Here is a 26,543-nt window from a genome sequence, read left to right as displayed (position 1 = left end):
AGTGGCTTTTGTCATCCCTTTGTTTACTGCCAGGGACAAGCCGCAATGGACACTTAGTAGAGTGTTTAATTCTGAAAAATATATTTTTTTTTCGTGGCCGAGATGAAACTGGAAAAGATATCTGAAATCTGATCTATGGACATTTAAAGAAGAATTATCATAGTTTACGTGTATTTTATATGGGAAGTCTTAAAATTATGTGAGTGAGTACCAAATACTAAGTTCACCTGTTTCATCGTAATCCGAAACTTTTACGAATTCCGAAATTCCATATCACGAAATCCGTTCGTAATGCAAAATTTCATCAGATTTTCCAATACGATGACGTCTTTCTTAGACGTCTGTAGTACTCGAAGCGTGATGGTTAGTGCGCAGGACTGTCATGCCAGAGGTCTTGGTTTCAATCCCTTCCTGTGACATCTAATGTTTTTTCCACGGGTACTGCATCTTGCGACGAATTGACAAATCCTCCAATAGTAATTCTTGTCATAAAAATTAGCCGTTCGGTTTCGGCTGAAAACTGTAGGTCCTCTTCATCCCTGAGAACAATACTCGCATGCAGGAATGGTTGCGAGTTGTAAGTATTGAGGCTTTAGTTCTCCACGGCCACATGATTTATTAACTTTCCATAGGAAGTTATTTTAATGGGTCTGATTTGTCAATTTGAAAATTTTGACATTTCTCGAGAGTCGAAATAAAAGATTTTTAGAAAGATGTCTAAGCGTGCGTGTGAACGTACGTTTGTAAGTTTGTACGTCCGTACGTTCGCGACGTTTTTTTCGTCGTCCATAGCTCACGAACCAGAAGAGATATCGATTTTTAATAAATTTTGTTATACAGATAATAAGGCAGAAAGATGCAGAAAGGGCTCTTAAGAAAATTGTGTATGTGGTTTTTTTACCATAGCAGGTTGAAAAAACGGTGAACATTTTGGTTAACTCTAAATATCTTACGAACCAAAAACGCTAGAGACTTGAATTTAATTTTATATAATATATTGTAACGTGATATCAAAGAAGTATATTTTTTGAAAAAAATCCAACTAACGGTTTTTTTATAAATCAAAAAAACTAAAAAAAATTTTTGTCGTCTCCAAAATTTTAAGACTAAAATAAAAATCGAATTGACAGTTTTTTTAAAAAAAATTCACAAAAGTTGGTAAAAATTGATTTTCGGCTCAAATATCTTTTCAAAAATTTGAAATATTGGCTTATGACTTATTTATTTCAAAGAAAATATTGTTTTCGATATTTAGTAATTTTTATATAAATATCTACAAAAAATAGTACACAAATTTGGTAAAAATTCATACGAGTACATATAGACAAATTTTTAAGCAAGAAAAATCGACAGACAGGATGGGAAGTTATCAGTGTGGGACGCATCCCAGGCTCTTTTTTTGGTATAAAATGTGCACGACTTCCAAATGTTGTTCAGTAATGAAATGACAATTCAAACTGAGTATAAATCAAGTGACAACTGTCAAAAAGACCGACTTCGAAAAAAGTACTGCCAGGTTATAATTACATGTTTTAAAAAAAAACAACTCCAATTTTCAGGAAATTATTTTTGTTCTTATTTTCAACAAGTTTTCAGCATGACCACCAAAAAGTTAAGTGTAAGGTTCTTTTACAATGACTTTTATTTGAAATAAAATTCAAATATGTATTCAAAGACATTTTGCGTATTTTTAAAAATTAAAAATGTACCTGCAAACAAATTTTTGTTTCTCTAAAAAAATCGTCAGAGCGTTTTTTTTAAATTAATTTTGTTTATATAAAAAATGTTTCAATTTTAGGTTAAAAATATTTTTAGCAAGCAGTTTAAAAATCAAAAATGAAAACAAAGACTTTTTTGATCGTCAAATATCTTTGAGACAATAAAAGAGCTAAGAAAACTTTAAAACAAAATTAAGGTTCTAAAAGGGGTTGCCTTCTGCAGCAATACAAAACTATTTTTTTTTTCATTGAAAGAAGTCAAATTAAGAAAACAATTTTAAGAGAAAATATTAAAAATCTATTGGTTAATTTTTGAGAAAATTTGAATTTGTTGTTTTTGGGCTAAAAAAGAAAAAAGAGGCTGGGGTGCGACCCAAACTGATAACTTCATATCCCGTCTGTCGATTTGTCTTGCTTAAAAGTTTGTAGGTTTTCGTGTTAGGTTAAAAAAGTTGTCAATTGAATTATTCTTAAAAATTTCAAAATTAGCAACAATATTTTTCATATAATGAAATAGTTTAGTTTCAAAATCTAGTTTTGGCCAATAGATTTTTAGTAGAAAACAAATTTTTACCTATTTTAGTAGCACTTTTTAACTTTTTTTTATTTCTTACATTAACAAATACAAATTATATGAATGAAATTAATTCCAGAGATATCGAGAACCGAACATTAATGTTTACCAAATTTTGCGTACAATTCGTTGTAGATTTTTTTTAATGAAAAACCGGATTGTTGGATTTTTGTAAAAAAAAAATACTAAATATCGAAAACAATATTTTCTGTGAAATAAAATAAGTTTGAAGCCAATATTTTTAATTTTTGAAAAGCTATTTAAATCGAAAGTAAATTTTTACCTATTTTAAGTATTGTTTTTTTTAGGTTTTTATTTTTTGTAAAAAAAGTGTCAATTCGATTTTTCTCAAAACTTTATCGAATGTTGAAAACAATATTTTTTATAAGATACAATTAGTTAGAAGCCATTATATCAAATCTTTGAAAAAATATTTGAGTCAAAAATAAATTTTTAACAACGTTTTTAAATTTTTGTTTAGGATTTTATTTGATGTAAGAAAACTGTTAATTCATTTTTTTTTTTAATCAACTGAATGTTGACACCAATATTTTTTAAAAGATATAAGTAGTTGAAAACCAATATCTCTAATTTTTGAAAAGATGTTTCAGTGGAAAATTTTCTACCAACTTTTATTAATTTTTTGTTTCGATTTCTCTCAACATTTTTCAAGATGTCAAATGTTTATAAAAAAAACCGTGAATTTTATTTTTTTCCAAAAATATATTTGTTTGGTATCACGTTACAATATATAATATAAAACTTAATTCAAGTCTCTAGCGTCATTGGTTCGTGAGATATTTAGGTTTAACCAAAATTTCCATCTTTTTTTAAAACTGCTATGGTAAAAAAACCACCCACGCAATTTTTTTGAGAGCTCTTTCAGTAACTTTCTGCATTATTTTATGCATATAACAAAATTTATATAAAGCCGATATCTCTTCAAATGGCATAACTTGCCATATGCATAGTGCCTATATGTCTTAAGTAACAATTAGTCGAAATATGGTTGAAAAGGCACCTTTCCGGGTTTTACTGTACATACTTATTCGGTAATGCTTACCGCATGTGTGTTGTTGTTGCTAACCTACGAGGTAGGTATTATATGAATCGCAACTGATAATAAAAAAACGACCTAATATACAAAGAATAAAACTAAGTGACTTAAAATACAAATCATCCCTATTATTCTTTAATCAAAATGATAAAGATTTCTTCAATAGTTCAGGTTCTAGGTTAAGGCCAAGGTTCAAAGGTTTAAATAAATAGCAAAAATAGGACCTAGTTATAAGTTAGGAATAAACACTATCTATCATAGTTATATCAGACCTTATATTTTCTAAAAACAAAAGTGTTACATTGTTGACTTTTTTAACTAAAATACCAATACATTAAGAAATCTGTTCAACTGACAATAATAAGTTTGTTTACTATAAAATATTCCATTATGAAGCCTTATGTTATAAAAGTCTTCTAAAACTATATTTGTTGTTAACTCTTGTTTTTCAATTGTTTTATCACATTCATCAAAGTATGATAAAAATGTTTAAACAATTCTCTTCAGAATGTTAAGAGAACAAACAAAAAACAAAACATAAACCAGAATAATATCAAAAAAATTGATATGCTAAAAGCAATCTATCCGGTTTTCCAAAATAGAGAATTTTTATTTATTAGAAGAAGTTGAAATTGAGAATGCTTTATTACGCGTGTCACTTCACTTGTGCTTCGATCTTCTTGGCGTTAACATCGTCTTCTTCTTACGCCGTCGTTGTCGTCGTGATCTTATTGTTTCCCCTTCGATTTAAATCATAATTATTTTGATTTTGATAACAGCTCTAAGATGAGTTTCCTTAAAAAATTACCAATGCGGTCGGTATGTACATAATTTCACAATTAATGTTAATTTTTGAAGTTTTCTGATGATCTTGTTGTGTTAATTTTTAGATCATCCAGGCTGTGCAACGTCAACAATGTGCTGCCTATTCCGAAGGAGTTGGTATGCTGCCCTTGACTTTCCTCACCGAAGACGAGAAAATGATGAAGGAAACAGGTAAGAAATTTGATCTTATTTATGCAGGTAGATAAAATTGAAGAAAAAGATAAAAACGTAAAGATTGAAATAGTGAAACATTAATTTTCTTTATTTATAAAAGAAAAACATAAAATCAATAAACTTTATAAGAAATGGATGTTTTTATCAAAAGATAACATATATTTTTGTTAACATTTGAAAAATTATTGGAGCTGATAAAAATTATAATAATCATCTCATCAAATCAGTATTAAAATAATATTATTCAAATTGTGTGGCACTTGACGATAACATAGTTATATTTTTTTTCGCGTGTTTAGCCACAAACACGTCACAGCCTTAACGTTATCTCTGTTTTGTTATTTTGCTCATATTTATGGATCTTGGGGGTGTGCTCGATAGCCGTCAATCAAAAAAGAAAATTGTAAACAAGTTTTTTATTCTTACTTAATCATATTATTAATTTATTACTGAAATTAATATGATGAAAGTGTAATCGGTTTGTAATAATATCATGCACTTCCTCACGGATACTTTTTGAGATTGATGTTGCATTATTTACATGTGGTTTTACTTATTCCTGATTAGGTGCAGTGTTTTTTGTTTGTTTTGTATACTTATTCGATTAACGTCAATTAAATTTATTTTTTAATTGTTATTGTTTTCTAAATCAAATGTTATCTGTTTTAAAATAATTAATGTTTTTTTTTTACAAGGTTATATTCTTATGATACTTGTTTTAAATATTATTTGAACTAGAAAAATATTTACCCCAAGGAATGATTACGCAGAATTAGGACAGAGTTGAAACAAATATTATTTCGCTTTTATAAATTTAGCCTTCAGTACTCATAGGTATTATTGACTAGAAACACACATAATAGCCAAAAGTCCTTGTTATACTATCTTGATTAAATTTTTATTGCAACGCTTGGGTAACAAATTGCATGGGGTTTGAAAAAATTATATAAGGCTTGGAGCGTACATACACAAAAAAGTTCAAAACATTAGAATTGAAAAGTCTTAAAAGTTAAAAAATTAAAGTACCTCCAGGATTTTTTGGGTATTTTGTATGAAACATCAGTGGAGGTATATTTCATTGCAAAGAAAAGGTTATGCAATTGACATTGAAAATAGATATCAGTTAAATGGCCGCCATGGCTATGGTTGCAGCACCATTAAGCTGTATGTCCTTGATAATCTCAAGAACTACATCTTTAAGGTCTTGAATCGAATGTTAATATTGCTATAGATCTCAAATTGTGTTGAAATGAAGACTACTAAATTTGGATAGTTTCAACTTAGCATGAAAATAATTAATTTTTGTCTTGCTTTTAATTGAAAGTCAAAGGATAACAACGCAACATTAATAAGTACGGACACAAGAACGTTGTAGAGGTGTAAGACCATATGATTAAGAGTAAGTCTATATTATTCCCAAGTCAATATCTAATCAAAAAATTGCCTAATTATTTTTTCGAAAAATATTACCATAAGTCAAAAAGTTTTCGTTTTATAAAATTGACTGAAACTAATACAATTTATTTCAAAATAAAAGCGTGCCGAGTAACGGTATTTCGAAAATTCTGTATGATATTATTTCGTCATAATGCATAAACCATACACATAAGTTCTGCATTTAAAAATATTGTATATATATTTTTTAATTATTTATTAACTTCCCATAGGAAGTTATTGGACCGATTTGTCAAATTGAAAATTTTGACATTTCTCGACGTTTCAAGGTCCCTAGAGTCGAAATAAAAGATTTTTAGAAAGATGTCTGTGCGTGCGTGTGTACGTACGTTTCTACGTCCGTACGTCCGTACGTTCGCGACGTTTTTTTCGTCGTCCATAGCTCAAGAACCAGAAGAGATATCGACTTCAAATAAATTTTGTTTTACAGATAATAAGGCAGAAAGATGCAGAAAGGGCTCTCAAGAAATTTGCGTTTGTGGTATTTTTACCATAGCAGTTTGAAAAAGAACATTTTGGTTAACCCTAAATATCTTAAGAACCAAAAACGCTAGAGACTTGAATTAAATTTTATATAATATACTGTAACATGATACCAAACAGGTATATTTTTTGAAAAAAATCAATATAACGGTTTTTTATTAAAATCAATAAAACTGAAAAAAAAAATTTGTCACCTCCAAAATTTTACGACTGAAATATGATTTCATCTCTAAAACAATTTTGGGCAACGAAGAATAATGTTTTTGACATCTGATTAAATTTTGAGAAAAATCTAATTGGCAGTTTTTTTTATAAAAAATAAAAATCTAAAAAAAACATTACTCAAAGTTGGTAAAAATTGAATATCGATTCAAATATTTTTTCAAAAACTTGAAATTTAGGCTCCAAACTTATTTTATCTTATAATAAATATTGTTTTTAACATTTTGAAAAAAGTTGAGAAAAATCGAATTGACAGTTTTTTTACAAAAAATAAAAACCTAAAAAAAAAAATGTATAAAAGTTGGTAAAAATTAATTTTCGACTCGAATATCTTTTCAAAACTTTGAGATATTGGCTTAAATTTACTCTTATCTTTCAAAAAATCTTGTTGTCAACATTCAGTTAAAGTTTGAAAAAAATCGAATGGACAGTTTTTTTACAAAAAATAAAAACCTAAAAAAAAAAATGTATAAAAGTTGGTAAAAATTGATTTTCGACTCAAATATCTTTTCAAAAATTTTAAATATCGGCTTCAAACTAATTTTATCTTATAAGAAATATTGTTTTCAGCATTTGGTAATATTTTTAAAAAATTCTAATTGACAGTTTTTTTTACAAAAAATAAAACTCTTAAAAGAATACAATATTAAAACTTGGTAAAAATTTACTTTCGGCTCAAATAGCTTTTCAAAAATTAAAAATATTGGCTTCAAACTTATTTTATTTTAAAGAAAATATTGTTTTCAATATTCAGTAATTTTAATATACAAATCCAACATTTTGGTAAAAATTGATACGAGTATATACAGACAAACTTTTAAGCAAGACAAATCGACAGACGGGATGGGAAGTTATTAGTGTGGGTCGCATCCCAGCCTCTTTTTTACTTCATCTATCGAGTTAGCTTTTACAGATTGCTTTTAAATACATACTTATTAATTTATCATTTAAATATTGCTTAAAAACATTCCTTTCTAGGCGTATATCTAAATATAGTTTAAATACATCAAAAGATTTAATGCATCTTGAAATTGGTTCATTAGAACCATAATTAAGTTTCAATATGGTATATAAAACAATTGTTTTGATCTTATATATCTTTGAGGAACATACAAATTTAATAGGAGCATTTTATATTAACAATTAACAATTCTCCGATTTTCTAAAAGATTGAATATAAATTCCATTTAATTTGTCAAACAACAAATTTTTTAAAAACTTTTGAACTTTTTCAATACGATTTTTTGAAACTGTATAATGAGGATCCCATACAACTGAAGCATATTCCAAATAAGGATGTACAAGAGAAATATAGACGGATTTTATTGCATAAGGATTCGAAAATTCGGAACAATTTCTTTTAAGAAAACCTAACATTCGCTTTAGCAATAACATAATCCATATGCCCAGAGAAATTTAATTTTTCATTGAATATTACAACGAGGTCCTAAATCTCTGAAACTATACATAAGACTACGTGACGTTTGAAATATTTTGACTATAATAATAATAATATAATGACATCGAGAAAAAGAAATACAGCTACATTTATTGATGTTAAGCGAAAGATGATTACTTTTATACCAATCGTTCATAGTATCAATATCATTCTGTATTAATACACAATCACTAATGCTTTTAACAGTTGCGAATATTATAAAATCATCCGCAAATAAAATTCAAGTGTAATGGTAATTCATTTATGAAAATCAAAAACAAGAAATGACCAAGATGGCTCCCTTGTGGAACACCAGATGGTACATATATTGTTTTTATTGACAGCGAATTCAAAATGTTCACAACTTGTTTTCTATTAACCAAATAGCTTGAAATGCAATTGAGAAAAGTAAAATGGAAACCGAATCTATTGAATTTTTGAACAAGAAGTGGTTGGTATACAAATACTATCATGCGCTTTCCGAAAATCAGTATAAATTACATCAACCTGAAAACAACCAGGACATTACAAATGTTGAGTTAAAAGCAACAAATTAGTTGTAGTAGATACCACTCGCGAATCCATGTTGACATGAAGAAATGAATTCTTTAACATGAAAATAAATGTTGTTTCTTACAATCAACTCAAAAAGCTTCGATATAGCAGAAAGTTTGGTGATTGCACGATAATTCTAAATTTTATGTTTTTGACCTGATTTAAAAATTAAATTTATAGACGAAAATTTCCAGTCATCTAAAATAATTTGAAGAAGTTGAACTAAAGAAAAACATTGTTTTAATTAAATAGGATGGAATACCATCCGGAGCTGGAGTTAGTTAACATTTAAAATCCCTTCCTTACTACTTTTAATGATAAAAAATGTGCCCTTAAATATGTACTTAGAAACAGATAACGGATAATTTAAACTGTCTGGAATAATTACAACATGAAAAATCACATGTTGTATTTAAATCTGAAGAATATTGATCGTTATACTCCATATTATTGAAAATAACTGAGTTCTGCTTCTTAGAATTTATGAAATCCCAAAATGATTTTGGGTCTCTTGATATCTAAAATTGAGTATCCAAGATATATTGTCTGTATAAACATTTATTTAAGAAATCATACTCTCACGTCGTATCTGACAGTATCGATCTCTATCAATATAAGACTTGGGTTTCTTAAACCTTTTAAAAGCTTTATTTTTTATATTTTTTAACATTATGGAGTTTTTTGTTACTCCACGGTCATTTTGAATTACGCCTATTTTTGTTCTTCGGAATAAATAGACAAAACAACATCAAACAGACATTCTAAACAAATTTTATAATAGCCTCCAAATTTGTTCCAAAAAGATATGATGACCAGTCTATTGATAAAAAGTAATCATTGAAGTTTTCGTATAAAATTTTATACTCGCAGTTTAAGGCAGCTGCTTGCCGAATTTACAATTCTCCTTTTTAAAAATTAAGATCATTACAACGGAAATGTTTAATTGAACTAGAAACAGCGTTATTAAACATTCTTCTCGTATGATGAATAGTATTTTTTACAATTAGAAAGAAAGATTCTTTAATTTCATAAGATTTCTTTGCATAGAATTGCTTACACATACAATTTACTTGAATTAAGATAAGAGACAATATCGAATCAATAAATAAAATTTCAAAATCTTTTTTTAACATTATAAAGAATTAAGCATTTATCATCTCCGGAATAGTTCCAATGAATATCACATAAATTGAAATCTTCTAAAATACAAGGCAGTTGGTAATCATGTAACCTTTCCAATAAAAATTCAATGTTATTTCAATGCATTTCATGAATTAACGTAGAGCTCTTAAGAGGAATGTAGCTTACAACAAAAACAATTTCTGTATATTCCTATTTCATTACGTACATCAACCAAGACAAATTGTATTTCGATAGATGTAACTCTGTTCCTAGCTTTCTTTAGAACTTGACGTATCAATTCTTTAGAAAATTCCGAACGAAATTAAGCCCAGAATACACTAGAAAGTCACTCAAACATACTAACTCCCCCACTTTTTTTCAATTTATATACTTCAGCCTATTTGAACATTTTAAATCACAGAATTTATACCGGAGTTTTAAACAATTTCAGTTATTGTAGTCGTTCCGATTTGTCGAATTGTTACCATTTCTCGAGGTTTCAAGGTCCCTATAATCTAAATAAAAGATTTTAAGAGAGATCACTGTGCGTGCGTATTTAAGTATGTTCGTACTTCCGTACATTTGGGAAGCTTTTTTCGTCGTCCATATCTCAACAACCAGTAGAAATATCAGGTGGTTTTTTTACCATAGAAATAAAAAAAAATTGTTTAACCCTAAACATCTCACGAACCAATAACTTTAGTGAGTTGAATTAAATTTTAATTTAAGATTGTTACACACGTTGCGGTTTCAGAAGTAAACGTAAATAAAACACATATACAATACTTTTTTCATGATATCTCTTTTTATTATAAAGTTTGAGTGTTCACATTATGTGTGAAATACAACATAATTTAATTGACCACCACGCGAATTGTTGCAAGCATCGATTCTTTTAAGGTAATTTTCGACCACTTTTTGAACACATATTGGGCGACATCATAGCCATAACTTGACGAATGTATGCTTTTTAAGTACTTAAGAGTTAAAGGTTTATCTGCATAAACACGTTCTTTTGGTGTCAAATCGCATGATCTTGGTGGCTAGTTGATATTGCTATGACGAGAAATTATACGCGGCCAGGAAACGGCTCTTGCAATAAAGCCATATTCGCTCGTTTTGTAGCATGTGGCACCGTCTTGTTGAAATCAATCGCCGAGTCGTATTCTTCAATAGCAGGCAAAAAAAGTCGGTTATGATATGACCACAAGCAACGGTCCGAATTGACGAAGTAAGGTCCAATCACACCTCCGGGCCAAACAGTGACTTTTTGTGAATGTAAAGGCATCTCTTCAATTACTTGAGGATTCCCAGAAACTTTATTAATATGTTCCTTAACATACCCACTGAGTGACAAATGTGCTTCGTCGCTGAAGATAATTTTGATCGAAAAATCGCCGTCCTCCGCCTGTTATTCAAGCATCCCTTCGACGTATCTTCGACGTATCTTCGACGTTGTGAATGGTCAGCTGGCTTCAGTTGTTGTATGAGCTGGACTTTATATGGATGTAGGTGTAGATCAGTCAGTAAGACAGACGTTGTGAGAAAGCAAAGCGATCCATTTTCGTCAATGTCAGACTTTCAACTAACAAAACAAATGGGTTTAACATCTTAGTTTGATAGATGTGGAATTCCAGCCCTTACTTTTGAAAAATGGATAATCCCTTATAATATAAAATTTAATTGAAATCACAAGCGTTATTACTTCGTGAGATATTTAGAGTCAACTAATTTTTTTAATTTGATGTAGTAAAAAACCATAAACTTAATTTTTTTAAAAGTGCATTCTGTATTTTTGGATATTATTATCTGTAAAACAAAATTTATTTGAAGTCGATATCTCTACTGTTTCTTGAGATATGGACGAGGATAAAAAGCACGAACGTACGTACACACGCACTCAAAGACTTTTTTCTAAAAATCTTTGATTTAGATTCTAGGGATCTTAAAACGCCGAGAAATGTCAAATACAATAACTTCTTTTGGAGTTTGAAGTTAACAACTTTCATTTGCCATGCGCTAATATTTCGGTTCTTTTTTCGCTAGAAAATCATGGAAAATGAATATCACATTTTTGTTATCAAATTGGTTTATATTGACTGTAATTTGCCAAAAATCACCTTAATCAAATCCACCCTAGACTTTTTCAAAGCATAAAAGACATTTTGTTTCACCAGTTGTATTCACAGACATGAATGGCAAGAATAGACATATGTAAATATAAAATCAAATTGAATGATGAAAAACAATCAATTTTTGAACCAAATCTGAATTTACCAAATGGAACGTATTAAAGTTTGTATGTAGAAGAGGTACAAATAATTCTTACTTTATTCGTAGGAGCTTAAAATACAAAAATCAATTTGTTAGAAAGATGAATGGTGTCATACCTTTATTGTGTCAACATAACTTTCGACTTAATAAATTCATTGTCAAATATTACATTTAATTCGCTAAACTTAAATATTTTGTTGCCATCAATAAAGAGCTATAAACAAGCTAAAAAGTATCAGTCCAACCTTCCTTTTATTTTTAGTTTCATTATTACTTAATTTGTTTCCAATTAATTTATTATTATTTGCAAAGCAATAGGAAAAAAGATTCATGCTTTCAATTGAATATGCGTTAAATAAATACCTTACGACTATACCCACATACTCGAAGTCTCTTCATATGTCATTGTGTCAATATTCAAGTTTAATTTACTCTGATTGTTATTTAATGATTTATTCAAGATTTGTAGTGTTTGTCTGTCTTGGATGTTGTTATTGAAACTTGTTCTTCTAATTGAATATTCTTTTGGAGTTACTTTCTGCTAGTTATAGTATAGATATGAATAGGTAGGTACATACCTTTAATGTATAAAATTAGTTTATGCAAATATTTGTTTAAAATATGAGCGTTTGTTTAGATTTGTATTTAAATAAGAAAGAAACTTACTAAGAATTTAGATTAGAAAAGAAAAAGCGAAGAATTTTAAGATCAATCTGAACCCTCTAGGGATAAAAAAGTCAGGACTTAAAATATTGACAGATCTGTCAAAAATATTGGTCCTCAAATGTCCGCTTCAATCGCTTGAACTTACTTTTTCGTGTAATAATTGAGAAAACTAACTGACAGAAACGTCATTGTCAGCCATTTTAAGACGACCGACGGTGACGTTTGAAACATGTAAGCTGTCAATTTGTTCAGATTTACATACCTTAAATGCAACAAAGAAAAATAACTTAAGGATAAAATCATGCTAATCTTGTGGACAGACAATTTTTGTATTGAAAATGAATTGTTAATTGTCAGCTCGTTGGCAGGTGTTGTCAAAGTAATGACTGATCTGACAGTTTCGTAAGATCAAACAATCTATACTTGACTTTATTGATACTTACACATATATTCAAAGCTTTATTGCGGGTTATATCTGGCTTACATGGTTGTTTTACTATCCCAAGGTGTAGGGACTTGAATCAACTATCCTACACAATCCTCTTGATTTCTAAATAATATACATCTAATTTTCTCATTTCCAGTTGCTAAACTTGCCAAAGAGACTATTGGTCCATTGGTGAAGAAAATGGACGAAGAACATCAATTCGATCCTTCAGTGGTAGATGCTGTTTTTCAAAATGGATTAATGGGCATGGAAATCGATACAGAACTTGGAGGAAGTGGTTGTAATTTCTTCACAACAATTTTGGTAGTTGAAGAGCTTTCAAAAATTGATCCAGCTGTTGGTGCTTTTGTTGATATTCACAATACTCTTGTTAATTCTTTGATGATCAAAGTAGGCTCGAAGGAACAAAAAGAGAAATATCTTCCTAAATTAGCTCAGGAATATGTAAGATAAGCAAAGTTTCCTATTATACTTAATTATGACAAATATTATTTTTATCAGGCTGGTAGTTTCGCCTTGACTGAACCATCTTCAGGATCGGACGCTTTTTCTCTAAAGACTGTTGCTAAGAAGGACGGAAATCACTATGTTATCAATGGAACAAAAATGTGGATTTCGAATTCAGATGTTGCTGGAGTTTTCTTAGTTTTCGCAAATGCTAAGCCAGAAGATGTAAGACCATTTAAGTTACCACGAAAGGCAAACTCATATTTTATTTAATTTTTGTAACAGGGCTACAGAGGTATCACCACATTCATCGTTGACCGTGATACTCCCGGTCTTAGCGTTGCCAAGAAGGAAGACAAGTTAGGAATTCGTGCATCGGGTACCTGTATGGTTAACTTCGATAACGTTCGCGTACCTGAGGAGAACCTTTTGGGTGAATTTGGTAAGGGTTATCAATATGCCGCTGGTTTCTTGAATGAAGGTCGTATTGGTATTGGCGCTCAAATGATTGGTTGTGCTCAGGGCTGTTTTGACGCCACCATTCCCTATTTGATGGAACGCAAGCAGTTCGGTCAAGAAATCTACAATTTCCAATCGATGCAACATCAAATCGCAACTGTAGCCACCGAAATTGAAGCTGCCCGTTTGTTGACATACAATGCTGCCCGTTTACAAGAACAAGGTCGTCCTTTCTTGAAGGAAGCTGCTATGGCTAAATACTATGCATCTGAGGTAGCCCAAAGAGCCACAATTAAGTGCATCGATTGGATGGGTGGTGTTGGATTTACCCGTGATTTCCCACAAGAAAAATTCTACCGCGATGTTAAGATCGGAGCAATCTACGAGGGAACAACCAATATGCAGCTGAGTACTATTGCAAAGGCTATCAAGAAAGAATATTCGTCTTAAGGTTGAGTCTTGAATTTCAAGATTGTGATAGACTTGGAATTGAGTTGTTTCTTATTTTTGTTGAAATGTTTTGTATAAGTTTGTTCTACAAAATCAGAATCGCAATATAAATGTTTTTATGTTAAAAATTAGAATTATAAGGAAAAATGTAAACAAAATGATTCCCATTCCATAACATTTTTTAACGTGTAACATAGTTTAATATATTATGTAGTCGTGGCAGATTTTAAAGTGCATTTATTAGTTTGTTAAGCTTTATAAAATGTTTGTCAAACGTGTTTTTAAAATAAATAATTTACACTAATTCAATCAAATAAAATAATGTTTTTGATCAGCAAAATGATGCTTGAAAATCAAATTTTTTCTTTAAAAAAGAAAACGGACCAAATATTTCATCCTTCCTTCAAAAAGAACAACGTATTTTGAAAAAAACAAAAAAAGTTTTTCTTACCCTAACTCACCCTATAAGAGATTAATTTTTAAAAATGGTCCATTCATAAGATTACCTATGAAATTTTTGTCTGGGCATTAAATTTCAGAAATGATAAAGAATCTTGAACACGAGTTGATTAAGTCTTTGTGCGTATCCTCATGCACCTAACAAATACGTAGAGGCCAATATTTACGAAATTTGTACCCCCAAACATTCGAAATCTGTTTCTAAAAAAAAATATAATTTCCCCAGTTCCTATAAAAAGAGGATGGGATGCGATCTACACTAAAAATCCTATCCCACCTGTCAATTTGTCTTGCTTAAAACTTTAATAAAATATTCATACAAATGTTTTAGGTGAGATGGATAATTTCAAATCAATCTTTCTTTTTTCCCCTAAGTCGAAAATCTTTTCTTATCAGTTTTTGTAGGTGTTCGCGTTTTTTTTTTTGTTAAAGTAGTCAGCTGAATTTTCAAAAACTTAGCACAGAATGAAAACATTTTGAAGTCATCACCTTTATTTATTTACAAGATATCGGGAATAGAATATCGATTTTCATCAATTTTGGGTAATATTTTTTCTAGATTTTTAATTTTATGAAAGAAACTGACAGTCGGATTTTTATAAAAATTTTACTAAATTTCGTTAACAATATTTTATATAAGATTAAATAAGCTTATATAAGTCAATATTTTTAATTTTTACCATACACATTTTCGAACTCTTGGTTTTAAACATGACATTACGATGGTAGGATCAATTGAGTTGAAAGCTGGAAATTAAGGTTTTTCGTTTATTCGCGTTAGGAGTTTTTTTTTTCACAGTATAGTACCCATTACACATACAAGTTTTTTGGTCAATTGAAAATCCACCGCGTCGTCCAGCTGGAACTACATGTCGTTTAGGTCCATATGGTTCAATTTGAAAAACTAGTTATCATCGTTATGTAGCGCTTGCTGTTGACGGTGACGGTCCGCCGCCACGCCGGCCCAGAATGCACACCAAACGATTACTTTTTGAGGATGCATTATCACCTGGTGAACCTCGCGTGGTTTAATGTCATCCCATACACGGAAATTGTGCTTATTGACAGAGACATTCATCCAAAAATGTGACTCGTCACTAAAGATGATTTTTCAGCCAAAATTGAGGCCCAGTCAGCGAACAACAGGCATTGTCTATAGTCATGAACTTTGAGCTCCTTGGTCAGTTGGATCTTGTAGGGTGTAGGCCCAAGTCCCGACGCAAAGTTCGAAAAGTTAAAGTCTGCGAAAGACCGAGTTCTTGTGCTCGGTTATTTACACTTTTACGAATCGCGGCGTTGTTCTCGGCCGATCTTGAGTTCGGCCTCTCAAAATCGGCCACAAAACGTTGAAGAGTTGACTGGGAAGTGCCACCACTTCTACCGCAAAACGTTTGCGCTAACAAACACTCATTTTGATAATAAAGTTTTATCATTTCAAACGTGCTGTTCAATCGTGTTACTTGCCATGATTATTTGGCATAAACAAAAGATTTTACAGATGTCACCAAAATAAAATGGATACCACGGGGGGTCAAAATCTATCCGCGCCAATTGAAAACCCTTTACTATTTGATGATCATAAATTGAATTGTTTTATTCTTGAAATAGGGTCATTATTTTTTACCAAATTTAAATTTCAAACGTTTATTAATATGTTTAAAAATCAACTAAATATCAACAATATTTTCAAAATCAAATGCAGTTAAATTAAGTTTATTTTTGATAAATGAAACTTACTTACTTACTTAAAGTGGCGCTACAGTCCTGTGTAAACTAGGGCCTCACCCAACAAACTTCTCCCTAGCTAGATGTCTCCAGTTTCGCGCTCCAAGTTGGGTGAGGTCATTTTCCATGCGCTGTCCAGGACAGCCTGTCCTGTTGGTGTGAATTCGAAGCTCTACGTGACCTAGCCATCTTAGTCGTTGGACTTTTACCCGTCTGGTTAAGGTTACGTCGTTGTACAGCCCGTACAGCTCGTCGTTTCATCTTCTCCTCCACTCCCCTTCTATGCATACGGAACCCTAGATCACATGAAGAACTTTTCTCGAAACGACCCAAGTTGCTTTCATCCGCTTTTTTCATAGTCCATGCTTCTGCACCGTATAACAGGACGCGAATGATGAGGGTATTTTATAGCGACACTTCGACCGCTGAAGAGAGGGTTTTATTACTCAATTGCTGTCATAGTCCAAAGAATCAGCGGTTAGCAAGAGTAGTTACGTTAGTCGATGTTAACGTTTTGACAGCATGTACTTTGTTTTTCCCTTAATAACCGTTAAACCGCACTTTTTACCGACTCTTCCTCAATACCCACAAAAGCCATGAGCTCTTCCATTTATGACACATATGCTTGTAAATGGACAGACTTTTTTAAGATAGTATTGACCTGGAAGCTCTGCACTTTTCTAAAACCTTTTTTGACATCGAAGGGTTCTGTTAAGCTGTTTATCACCTTTATGGAGCAGTGTGAATTCTCCATGGTCATCCTGCACAAACAGAAAAGTTTGGCAGGTATGCCAAAAAAACTAGTCCCTGTAGATGCTGTCATATCCGCCCTTGAAATCGATGAAAAGATGGTCTATAAAACCACACTGATAAGGACCTATCAGGTTGTTGACGATGGGCTTTAGACGTTCACATAAAACATATTGTGGTCTTCCGACCATATCTTACAGATAAGTTGGTGCATGCTCATAACCAACGTATCTCCAGCTGCTTTAAAGATCTCGGCATTCAAACCATCTGCTCCAGTGGCTTTATTAGACTTCAGCTTAGATATGACAATCTTTACTTCGTCTAAGTGGGGAGGACGGGAACGTTGGCTTTCGCCGTCTATGTTGAATGCCTGCCTGACAGCGGAATTCGATTCGTTGTCGCCGTTATACAGTCTGCAGAAGTGATCCTTTCATATCCTCAGCATTGAATGCGAGTCCACTATGATGTTTCCACTTTCGTCTTTGCAGCCTTCGGTTCTAGGTTTATGTACCTGTGTATTTCGTTTCACCTGTTCATAAAACTTTACCTCTCAACATCTTTGATCGCATGCTTCTCATGCCCTCTCTTTTTCCTTCTGAGAAGTCAGTGTTCCTCTCACCTCTTCTGCTCATAGAGCACATTAGCAGCTCTCGTCCTTTTATGCAGCTCCGCTTTGCTTGCCTGTTGTTTGGCTGCATTTGCCTGCCGACATTCCTCATCAAACCATTGGTTCCTTGTTGGTGGCTACTTGAAACCCAGCACATCAGAGGCGGCTTCTCTGATTGCATCTTGGCAATGTTGCCACTGGTTTTCGATACATTGTGTTGGCGGCAGAGAACTTCTAAAGAGGTTACTTGTAACTCGGTCGGAAAAAGATTTGGCGATCTATAGCGATTGTAGCCGTTCGACGTTGTAGCTTCTCCCAGCACCTCCCTGTTTTGTCTTGGGTCTGGAAACCCGAATGAAATTTTGGCTACAACGAGGTAGTGGTCCGAGTCGATTTTAGCTCTTCGGAAAGTTCGGACATCCATGATGCTGGAAGCGTGTCTGGCGTCCGTCGATCGCAATATGGTCAATCTGGTTGACGGTAGATTGATCTGGAGAACTCCAAGTTCATTTGTGGGTGTTGAGGTGTGCGTACTGGCTACCATGACGTTTCGCCCGCAGCAAAATCTATGAGCCTGAATCCGTTGTCGGAAGTGTTGTCGTGCAGGCTGTTCTTCCCGATTATTCCTCCAAAGATGTCTTCCCTTGCTTGGCATTAAAATCGCCCAGCACAATTTTAATATCGTAGCTAGAACACTGTTCAGTGTTCATATGTTTTGTCTATTATTTTTTTAGCCTTGATGGGGATGGTCATGAGGCGCTCGTTGATGCACCTATAGCTCAAGACTTCTTGCCTAAGTCTGGCTCCAATGAAGAAGCCGCATTTAAATAAGCGCTGTTGATTTTCTCGGTAGCAGTCATCATAGTAAATGTCGCAGTTTTTCATCCTCTTTATGTCCGGCCCATCCCATTGTATTTCCTGGATGGTGGTGATGTCTGCTTTATAGCAGTCTAGGGCTTCCGCTGATTCTTCGGCAGCATGCGGTCTGTTAAGAGACCTAACATTCCACGTGAATATCCAAATTTCGTTGTCCTTAAATTGTTTGCGTAGGTTGTCAACAATAAATCCGTCCGTATCCGAGGCTTGTTGGTGCCTCGCAAGTATGAAGTTTTTACGTGGCCAGGAAGTCACCCCGAAAGCACAACCCCCAACCTTGAGGGCCAGATCCTAGGTATAGCTCCAAGGATGGGGAGCCGGATAAAACCGCTCGTTTTAGGCCTGGGCTCCGAATAAGTCGAATAAGCTCTATAAGGTGTTCACTAAGTAGTTCAACCTTACTGGAACTGTAGACGCCACCGTTGTTTCCACCTCGGGAATTCCTCCGCTGCCGTCTGGATAAGGAGAGGTGCCTTAGTGTAAACACCTCTCCTCCCTCTCTCGTTTGCTGCCACCAACAACTTTCCACTGGGGTTAGAACCCAATCTCCAGTTGAGGTACTAGGCACCCGTTGTTCGGTGGCAGCAACGGGAGGTGAGAGTAGGAGTTGATAGACAGAGGTGGGTTTTGAAACAACCTGTGGAAGCTTGTGTTCTTTTGAATGCAGATGTTTACGATTTGAACATCTGTTTATTGAACCGGCCTCACAAAATTGGCCACCAAAAGTTGCAGAGTTGACTGTGAAGTGCCACCACGTCTACCGCAAAACGTTTGCGCTAACGAACAATCATTTTGATAATAAAGTTTTATCATTTCAACGTGCTGTTCAATCGTGTTACTTGTCATGATTATTTGGCATAAACAACTGAAGAATAAACAAAAGATTTGACGAATGTCACCAAAATAAAAAATATTTCGAAGTTCAATATTTCGAAAATGGGCCATTATTTTTTTACGAAATTCAAATGTGAGACGTACTCGTATATTAATATGTTCAAATTAACTACATACCATAAATATTTTTAAAATCAAATTGAATTTTTTAAATAAAACAGCATTTAAATTTTTGAAATCAAATTTTTTTTGCAGCTAAATTTTAAAATTTTAAAACACATGAAATATCTTTAAACAGACTCTTTGGATACATGAAAAAGTGCGTGCGACTAAGTCGTGCATTTTATTTTCTGAACTTCACTTTTCACAAATCATAAAGAATTTTTAAGATAAGTAGAATACCTTTTTGTGAATATGCACCTTACTTACAAATACGTAGGCACTAATGTTTTGTAAATTTTGTACCCGCAAACCCTCTGAATCTATTATTTTAAAACAAGTGATTTCCCCCAGTTTTTGTAAAACAGGAGTATTTCGAAATATGTACTGAATACCCTAATAATATAATCATAATATGTTTCCTGCACGTGTCCATTCCTTATACGCTCTCATTTTCCTCTGATTTTTTAAAAGTAAAAATGTAGTCCTCTTCCCCCAACCTCCGAACAAAGGATTTGACTTACCTCTGCGATAAATAAATTCAAAATAAGCTTACCTCCAAAAATGATTGCTGGCTCCGCTGAATGAGGTAAAATTACTAAATGTACAATCAAAAACATTTATTCAATAAAAAAGCTTTTTCTTTTTTGAATTCAGCGCACTTTCTCTCTTTCTCTCTCGTGTTTTCTCACGAATTAAGTAGCTCTTTTTGATTACACTTACAATTTTTTGATATCCTTTCTGATTCGGGCTGAAGTTTTGACATTGAATTGTGTTATTGTGCTGGGGGTGTGGTAAATATAGGAAAGGAATATAAGATTCTTATAAGTTCCTCCATTTACAAAAAATCTACCACACTGTGCTCAGTCGGAAGCCGGTTAGGTGCTGTTTGTTGAAACCCCGCAAACGAAATTATTGATTTTGTTTAAAACAAAAACACCTTTTATTAGTTAATTTCGACGAGATAGTTTAAGTGTTATATCAATAAAGTTAATCAAAGCCAATTAAAATAATTATCATTATAATATTAAACAAAAGTTTTAAAGAATTAAAATATAAAAATTATATAAATTTATTGGTAAAACAACCAACGACAACAGTGCAGTCAATTTTTTCAAACCTTCCACATTCATAAATAAAAATAATCCTACTTTTTTTCAAAACACTACCTACAGATATAAAAATAAAAATGTAAGTTGAAAATAGTCCTACATTTGGTAGGTACATTAATAAAATATCAGGGAATGACCCAGTTGTAAGTGGACTGCTAAATCGGCACTTAAAAATTCGAAGAACTCGGGTATCGTGTTTGAGGAAAAATCAATACCTCTACGCCACCATATTTTACATTGGGGTGTAGCGTAGGTAGGTTCTTCTCTTCTGTGTACAAGGAATTAGTGTCGTAACATTGAACCTATGTTCTTCTGTCCTGGTTTGACATGTTTACAATGTTTTCATAAATAAAATATTAATATTTTCGTGAGTTAATGTTATCATTTCAATTTTTGTTGAGGTTTTGTGTGATTTTGTAAAAAAAAAATAACTATAAAATAATTTATTGATGAAATAAAAGGTTCATGACGCGTGGGAAAGTATTTCAAACAAAAACTGTGGTGTTCAACTTTACAAAATGTTGGGAGTGAGAAAGTGGGTTACATGGCTTTGTTACATGGACGACGAAATAATGTTCAATGCGGATATTTTGTTTTTGTATTCATTGTGACGACGACGATTTTATGAGATTGCATGCGATTCCATCCAAGTCCAAGGTTGGTTAGCTCTTAACGTTTTTTGGCACGTGAATTAATTTTCCTTGTTTTCTTGTACCTACTTACATCGAAGAAAATGAGAAATATGAAAAGTTTATTCTTCTTTGAGGAAAATTTATTTGTTATTTTTTTTAAGTGAGGCCCTTGTAAGCTGTGTGGGCTTAGAGGGATTTGTTTTTTTTTTTGAGGAAGGTATGTATAACATTGTTTTGAACTTTTGCCGCATAGGTAAATGGTTGGTTGGTTGGTTAATGACCCAAAAAATGGAATAGATTCTTTTTCAAATTTGTAAAGATTGAAAAGCTAAGTGAGATTTTTGAACTGTGAACCCTTATTGAAGATAATGTATTGTACACATACAGAATTTAAACGTTTACATTAAAAGACGGTTATCCGTGTATTGCTCACTTTAAGCTACTAACCTGACGGAAATTGTTTTGTTTTTAATTACAATGTTTATTGAAAACATGACATTTTATTTTAAGTTTCCTTTTAATCAAACCGGATTGTTTTATCTGTTGTATACGGGTTGAAAGAACCTATGAATTAAGAATTAAGACTAAGTCCGCTGGTAGTGACAGTGTTTAAAGGCTTAATTTTGACTGGTTAAATAATTTATAGAAGCTTGATTTTTTTGTGAAGGAATAATTTAGAGATTTATTTTGAAAAATGGGTTTTTTCGTGTCAAACATTTTCATTATTGAAAACCAAAGTTAAGCTTACAGAATTAACAAATATTTTTGAAACAAATTTATTTTTAAGAAATTCAATTCATCTATTTGTTTAATCTTATGTTTTAAAAGTGCTGAACGTTAAAATTGAAGAATTTCGTTTCCGAACACAACAGCGGTTTTTTTTATGAATGACTGGATGTTGTTATAAGTTTGGAACAAATTATTATCGAATTGTTATTCAAAGAAATTGAAAATTGTGCAGTTAAAAATTGAAGTTTATTGAAATATTCGAGTTATTAAATCAAATTAGTAGTGTTTTTGGAATGTTATTAATTTTATTGAAAATGACTATCAACTTTTCTAAAAATATTCTGTTTAAAATGAAATAGGTTTAAGTTCAATGTACTTATTTTATTCTCAAGATATTTGAGGCAAAATTAAATATACACATATTTTTATTAGTTCTATTTTGTAGGTTTTTATTTTTGTACAAAACTGTCAACTGAAAGTTTCTATAAATCTTATCATGTATCAACAATGTTATTTATTAAGTTAAGTTTTTGTAAGTAAAATATTGCGTTCGACATTTTTAATTTTGTTTCGAATAGTAAAAAAATTAAAGTTTTAATTAATTTTAATTAATACATACAAGCATTTTCGAAAATTGTTTGTACATTTTCCCAAATATTGAGGGTTTTTGTGACACCTGTCGATTCTAACTAACTCCCTTAAGATGTTAAAAAAATGAAAAAAAAAATAACCCCATAAAACTGCGAGTCTGGTTTTCGTCGACTTGTAAGGTATTTGATCCGTAAAGAAGAAGTACTTTCTTGAGTGAACTCAATAGCTCGTACTCGTTGTTTATAAGCGTTTTCAAGTACTGGATAGATAATTCAATAGTTTTATTGTTTTAGGTGAAATTCAATTTCTGATCTAAAATTGTAGGAACAATGGGTTGAATTACATGTCTCGAATCGAATTGATACCAAGACCTAACCGGAGGTGCAGCAGCTGATAAAATTTGCCAAAGTTTTAATAGCTTTTATTCTTACTTAAAAAATAAATATTCGTACAGATAAAACACAAAGAGAGGTAAAAAGAACTGCAGCTTTAAGACGAACAATTTAAAGTTGTAAATCTGATTCTTGTGATTCTGAGGCAAAAATGCGACCCACACTGATAACTTCCCGATTTGTCTTGCTTAAAAGGTTTGTAGGTTTTCGTGTTTTGTTAAAAAAGGTGTCAGTTGAATTATTTAAAAAAAAAATGAATTTCGAACAATATTTTTTGTATATGATGAAATAGTCGAAAACCAATTTTTTCCAGTTTTATTAGCTTTTCTTAAAATTTATTACCTATTTCTTATTTAACTAAATCTCAACATCAATGTCTTCTCTTATTCAGATATTGAAATCCAATCATACATTTTTACCAATTTTGCGTACTAATTGTTGTAGATTTTAATTTCTTATGTTTTATTTTTATAAAAATTTATTGAAAGCCAAATACAATGTTTTTAGGAGACAAAAATAGTTTGAAGCCAATATTTTTAAATATTGAAAAGATATTTGAGTCGAAAGTAAATGTTTATCAAGTTTTAGTATTTTTTTTTGTAGGTTCTAATTTTTTGTAAAAGAAACTGTTCATTCAATTTTTACGGAATGTTAAAGACAACATTTCTTATAAAATAAAATAAAATAAAATAAAATAAGTTTGAAGCCATAATTTAAAACTTTAAAAAAGATATTTGAGTCGAAAATTACTTAAGCCTCAATTTTCACCAACTTTTAGTAACGCTTTGTTTAGGTTCTAATTTTGTGTAAGAAAACTGTCAATTCGATTTTTCTAACAAATTTAACAAGATGTCAAAAACGTTATTCTTCGTTGCATAAAATTATTTTGGTGTTGAAATTATTTTTTGTTCGTAAAAATATTCGAAGTAACAATTATTTTTTTTCCAGTTGATTTATAAAAAACCGTTAATATATTTTTTTTCCAAAAATACATTTCAATATATAATATAAAATTTAATTCAAATAACTAGCGTTATTGGTTCTTGAGATATTTTGGGTTAACCGAAATTTTCACCTTTTTTTAAATTGCTATGGTAAAAAAAACACAAACTAAATGTTTTTGGAAGTCCTTTTAGCATCTTTCTGCATTATTATCTATGTAACAAAATTTGATTGAAGTCGATATCTCTACTGGTTCTTGAGCTATGGATGACGAAGAAAACTGCGCTAACGTACGGGCGTATATACGTACACACGCACGCACAGACTACGTATTTACTTGAGGTGGCGCTACAGTCCTGTGTGAACTAGGGCCTCACCCAACAAACTTCTCAATCTAGCTCGGTCCCTAGCTAGTTGTCTCCAGTTTCGCGCTCCAAGTTGGGTGAAGTCACTTTCCATCTGTGCGCGCCACCTAATTCGCGGTCTTCCTCTACTGCACTGTCCTGTGGGTGAGGATTCGAAGACTTTTCAGGCCGGAGTACTGGTTTTCATGCACTCTATACGTGACCCAGCCATCTTAGTCGTTGGACTTTTACCCTTCTGGCTAAGTCTACGGCGCTGGCTGTACAGCCCGTATAGCTTTTCGTTCCATCTTCCGTAGACCGTAGATCGCACGAAAACTTTTCTCTCGAAACGACCCAAGGTGCTTTCATCCACTGTTGTTATAGTAAATGCTTCTGCACCGTATAGGACGGGGATGATAAGGGTCTTATATAGCAACACTTTGGTCCCTCGAGAGAGGACTTTAACACTCAATTGCTTTCTTAGTCCAAAGAAACAGCGGTTAGCAAGAGTTATTATGCGCTTGATCTTAGCGCTGATGCTGTTTTCTGCGTTTACAGCGGAGCCTAGGTAGACGAAGTCCTTGACCTCAAAGTTACGTCTGTCGATTGTGACGTTTTGACCAAGACATTGGTGTCGTAGGTCCTTTATTTTTTACAATTTTGCTCTCATTAATCTATAAACCTATTGTTGCCACCTCTGCCTCAATACTCATAAAAACCGCACGCACAGGTATCTCTCTAAAAATCTTTTATTTAGACTCTAGGGACATTGAAACGTTAAGGTTGAGGTCCTTAAAGCAAAAATGACTGCAGCTGGTTATAAGGGAATACTGGTAAGAAATGTTGGTAAATATTCGAACATTTTTTGACCCATAAACTTGGCCTACCAATAGGATAACGTATCTATTAACTTAGTCCGCATAATTAAAGCTTGGATAGAGAAGCAAAAATTTGCACTTCCATTTATTACTACGATACCATCTGGTCTAAACATTATTAAATATACTTAGGAATGTGTAAGTTAGTTTAATTTAATACATACAGTCAATGATAAAGAATCCTTAATTTCTGTATTTTAACTATATCAAAAGGCTTTAGGATTCCAACCGAAACTTATTTACGAAAAGGTTAAGTAAGGGTGGAAGTCCCAACTACCAAGTTTAACAGAAACTTGTTTTATTCCAATCAAATAACAATTTTAATTTTTATAGTATTCATTTGACTCCAAAAAATATTTAAATTTTTCTGATAGAAAGCTTTGCAAATGAGCGAAAGAAAAACTAGTACCTTTCAAATTATTCTTAACATTTTAAGGTACCACCAGTTGCTCAATACCCTTCAATAATTGAAAACAAAATTTTGTGTACGTATTCAGTTGAAGCTGAGTGTATGTTTAAAAAAAAGGCTGGGATGCGACCCACACTGATGATAACTTCCCATCCCGTCTGTCGATTTGTCTTGCTTATTGGGTACTATTTTTTGTAGATTTTATTTTTTTATGAAAAAAAGGATTGTTGGATTTTTATATAAAAATTACTGAATATCGAAAACATTATTTTTTGTGAAATAAACAAAGTTTGAAGAATTTTTGAAATGCTATTTGAGTCGAAAATCAATTTTTACCAACTTTTGTTAATTTTTTTTAGGTTTTTAATTTTTTGTACAAAAACTGTTAATTCGATTTTTTTTCAAAATTTTACTGAATGTTAACAAAAATATTTTTTGAAAGATGAAAGTAGCTTAAAGCCAATATCTATAATTTTTGAAAAGATATTTGAGTCGAACATCAATTTTTACCAACTTTTATACATTTTTTTTAAAGTTTTTATTTTTTGTAAGAAAAACTGTCAATTCGATTTTTCTCAAAATTTGTCCCAATGTTGAAAACAATATTTCTTATAACTAAAACTTAGTTAGAAGCTATTATCACAAATTTTTGAAAAGATATTTGAGTCGAAAATCATTTTTCACCAACTTTTGTTAATTTTTGTTCGGTTTTTAATTTTTGAAAAAAAACTGTCAAT

General features: G+C 31.8%; 2 protein-coding genes across 3 annotated transcripts in view; both read left to right on the top strand.

The window, feature by feature from the left end:
• Nucleotides 1–4,002: 4,002 nt before the first annotated feature.
• On the top strand, nt 4,003–14,689 carry LOC129954158 (short/branched chain specific acyl-CoA dehydrogenase, mitochondrial). The gene is made up of 5 exons (XM_056067883.1): nt 4,003–4,168; nt 4,240–4,345; nt 13,148–13,455; nt 13,513–13,683; nt 13,744–14,689. The coding sequence occupies exons 1-5, from the start codon at nt 4,136–4,138 to the stop codon at nt 14,365–14,367; spliced, it is 1,242 nt and encodes a 413-aa protein (XP_055923858.1). The 5' UTR covers nt 4,003–4,135; the 3' UTR covers nt 14,368–14,689.
• A 5,930-nt stretch (nt 14,690–20,619) lies between these two features.
• Nucleotides 20,620–26,543, top strand: part of LOC129954156 (long-chain-fatty-acid--CoA ligase 1) — a 55,701-nt gene continuing 49,777 nt past the window's right edge. Inside the window, exon 1 of one of the 2 annotated variants that reach the window (XM_056067875.1) lies at nt 20,620–20,968. The gene's annotated coding sequence lies outside the window, so the exon portion shown is untranslated. Of the gene's footprint in view, nt 20,969–21,340; nt 21,547–26,543 lie in introns of those variants that run through there. The other variant, XM_056067877.1, reaches the window with a different exon arrangement.

Source organism: Eupeodes corollae, chromosome 1, assembly GCF_945859685.1.
Source record: "Eupeodes corollae chromosome 1, idEupCoro1.1, whole genome shotgun sequence".
Classification (NCBI taxonomy): Eukaryota; Metazoa; Arthropoda; class Insecta; order Diptera; family Syrphidae; genus Eupeodes; species Eupeodes corollae.
This window is presented reverse-complemented; position numbering and strand designations above follow the sequence as displayed.

What these genes read in the sequence shown, in the direction of transcription:
- LOC129954158 (XM_056067883.1), top strand. Translation starts at nt 4,136, where the DNA reads ATGAGTTTCCTTAAAAAATTACCAATGCGGTCG. An exon ending in AAAAATTACCAATGCGGTCG is followed by an intron (nt 4,169 to 4,239) that starts GTATGTACATAA and finishes GTTAATTTTTAG; the next exon opens with ATCATCCAGGCTGTGCAACG. An exon ending in CAAATGCTAAGCCAGAAGAT is followed by an intron (nt 13,684 to 13,743) that starts GTAAGACCATTT and finishes TTTTTGTAACAG; the next exon opens with GGCTACAGAGGTATCACCAC.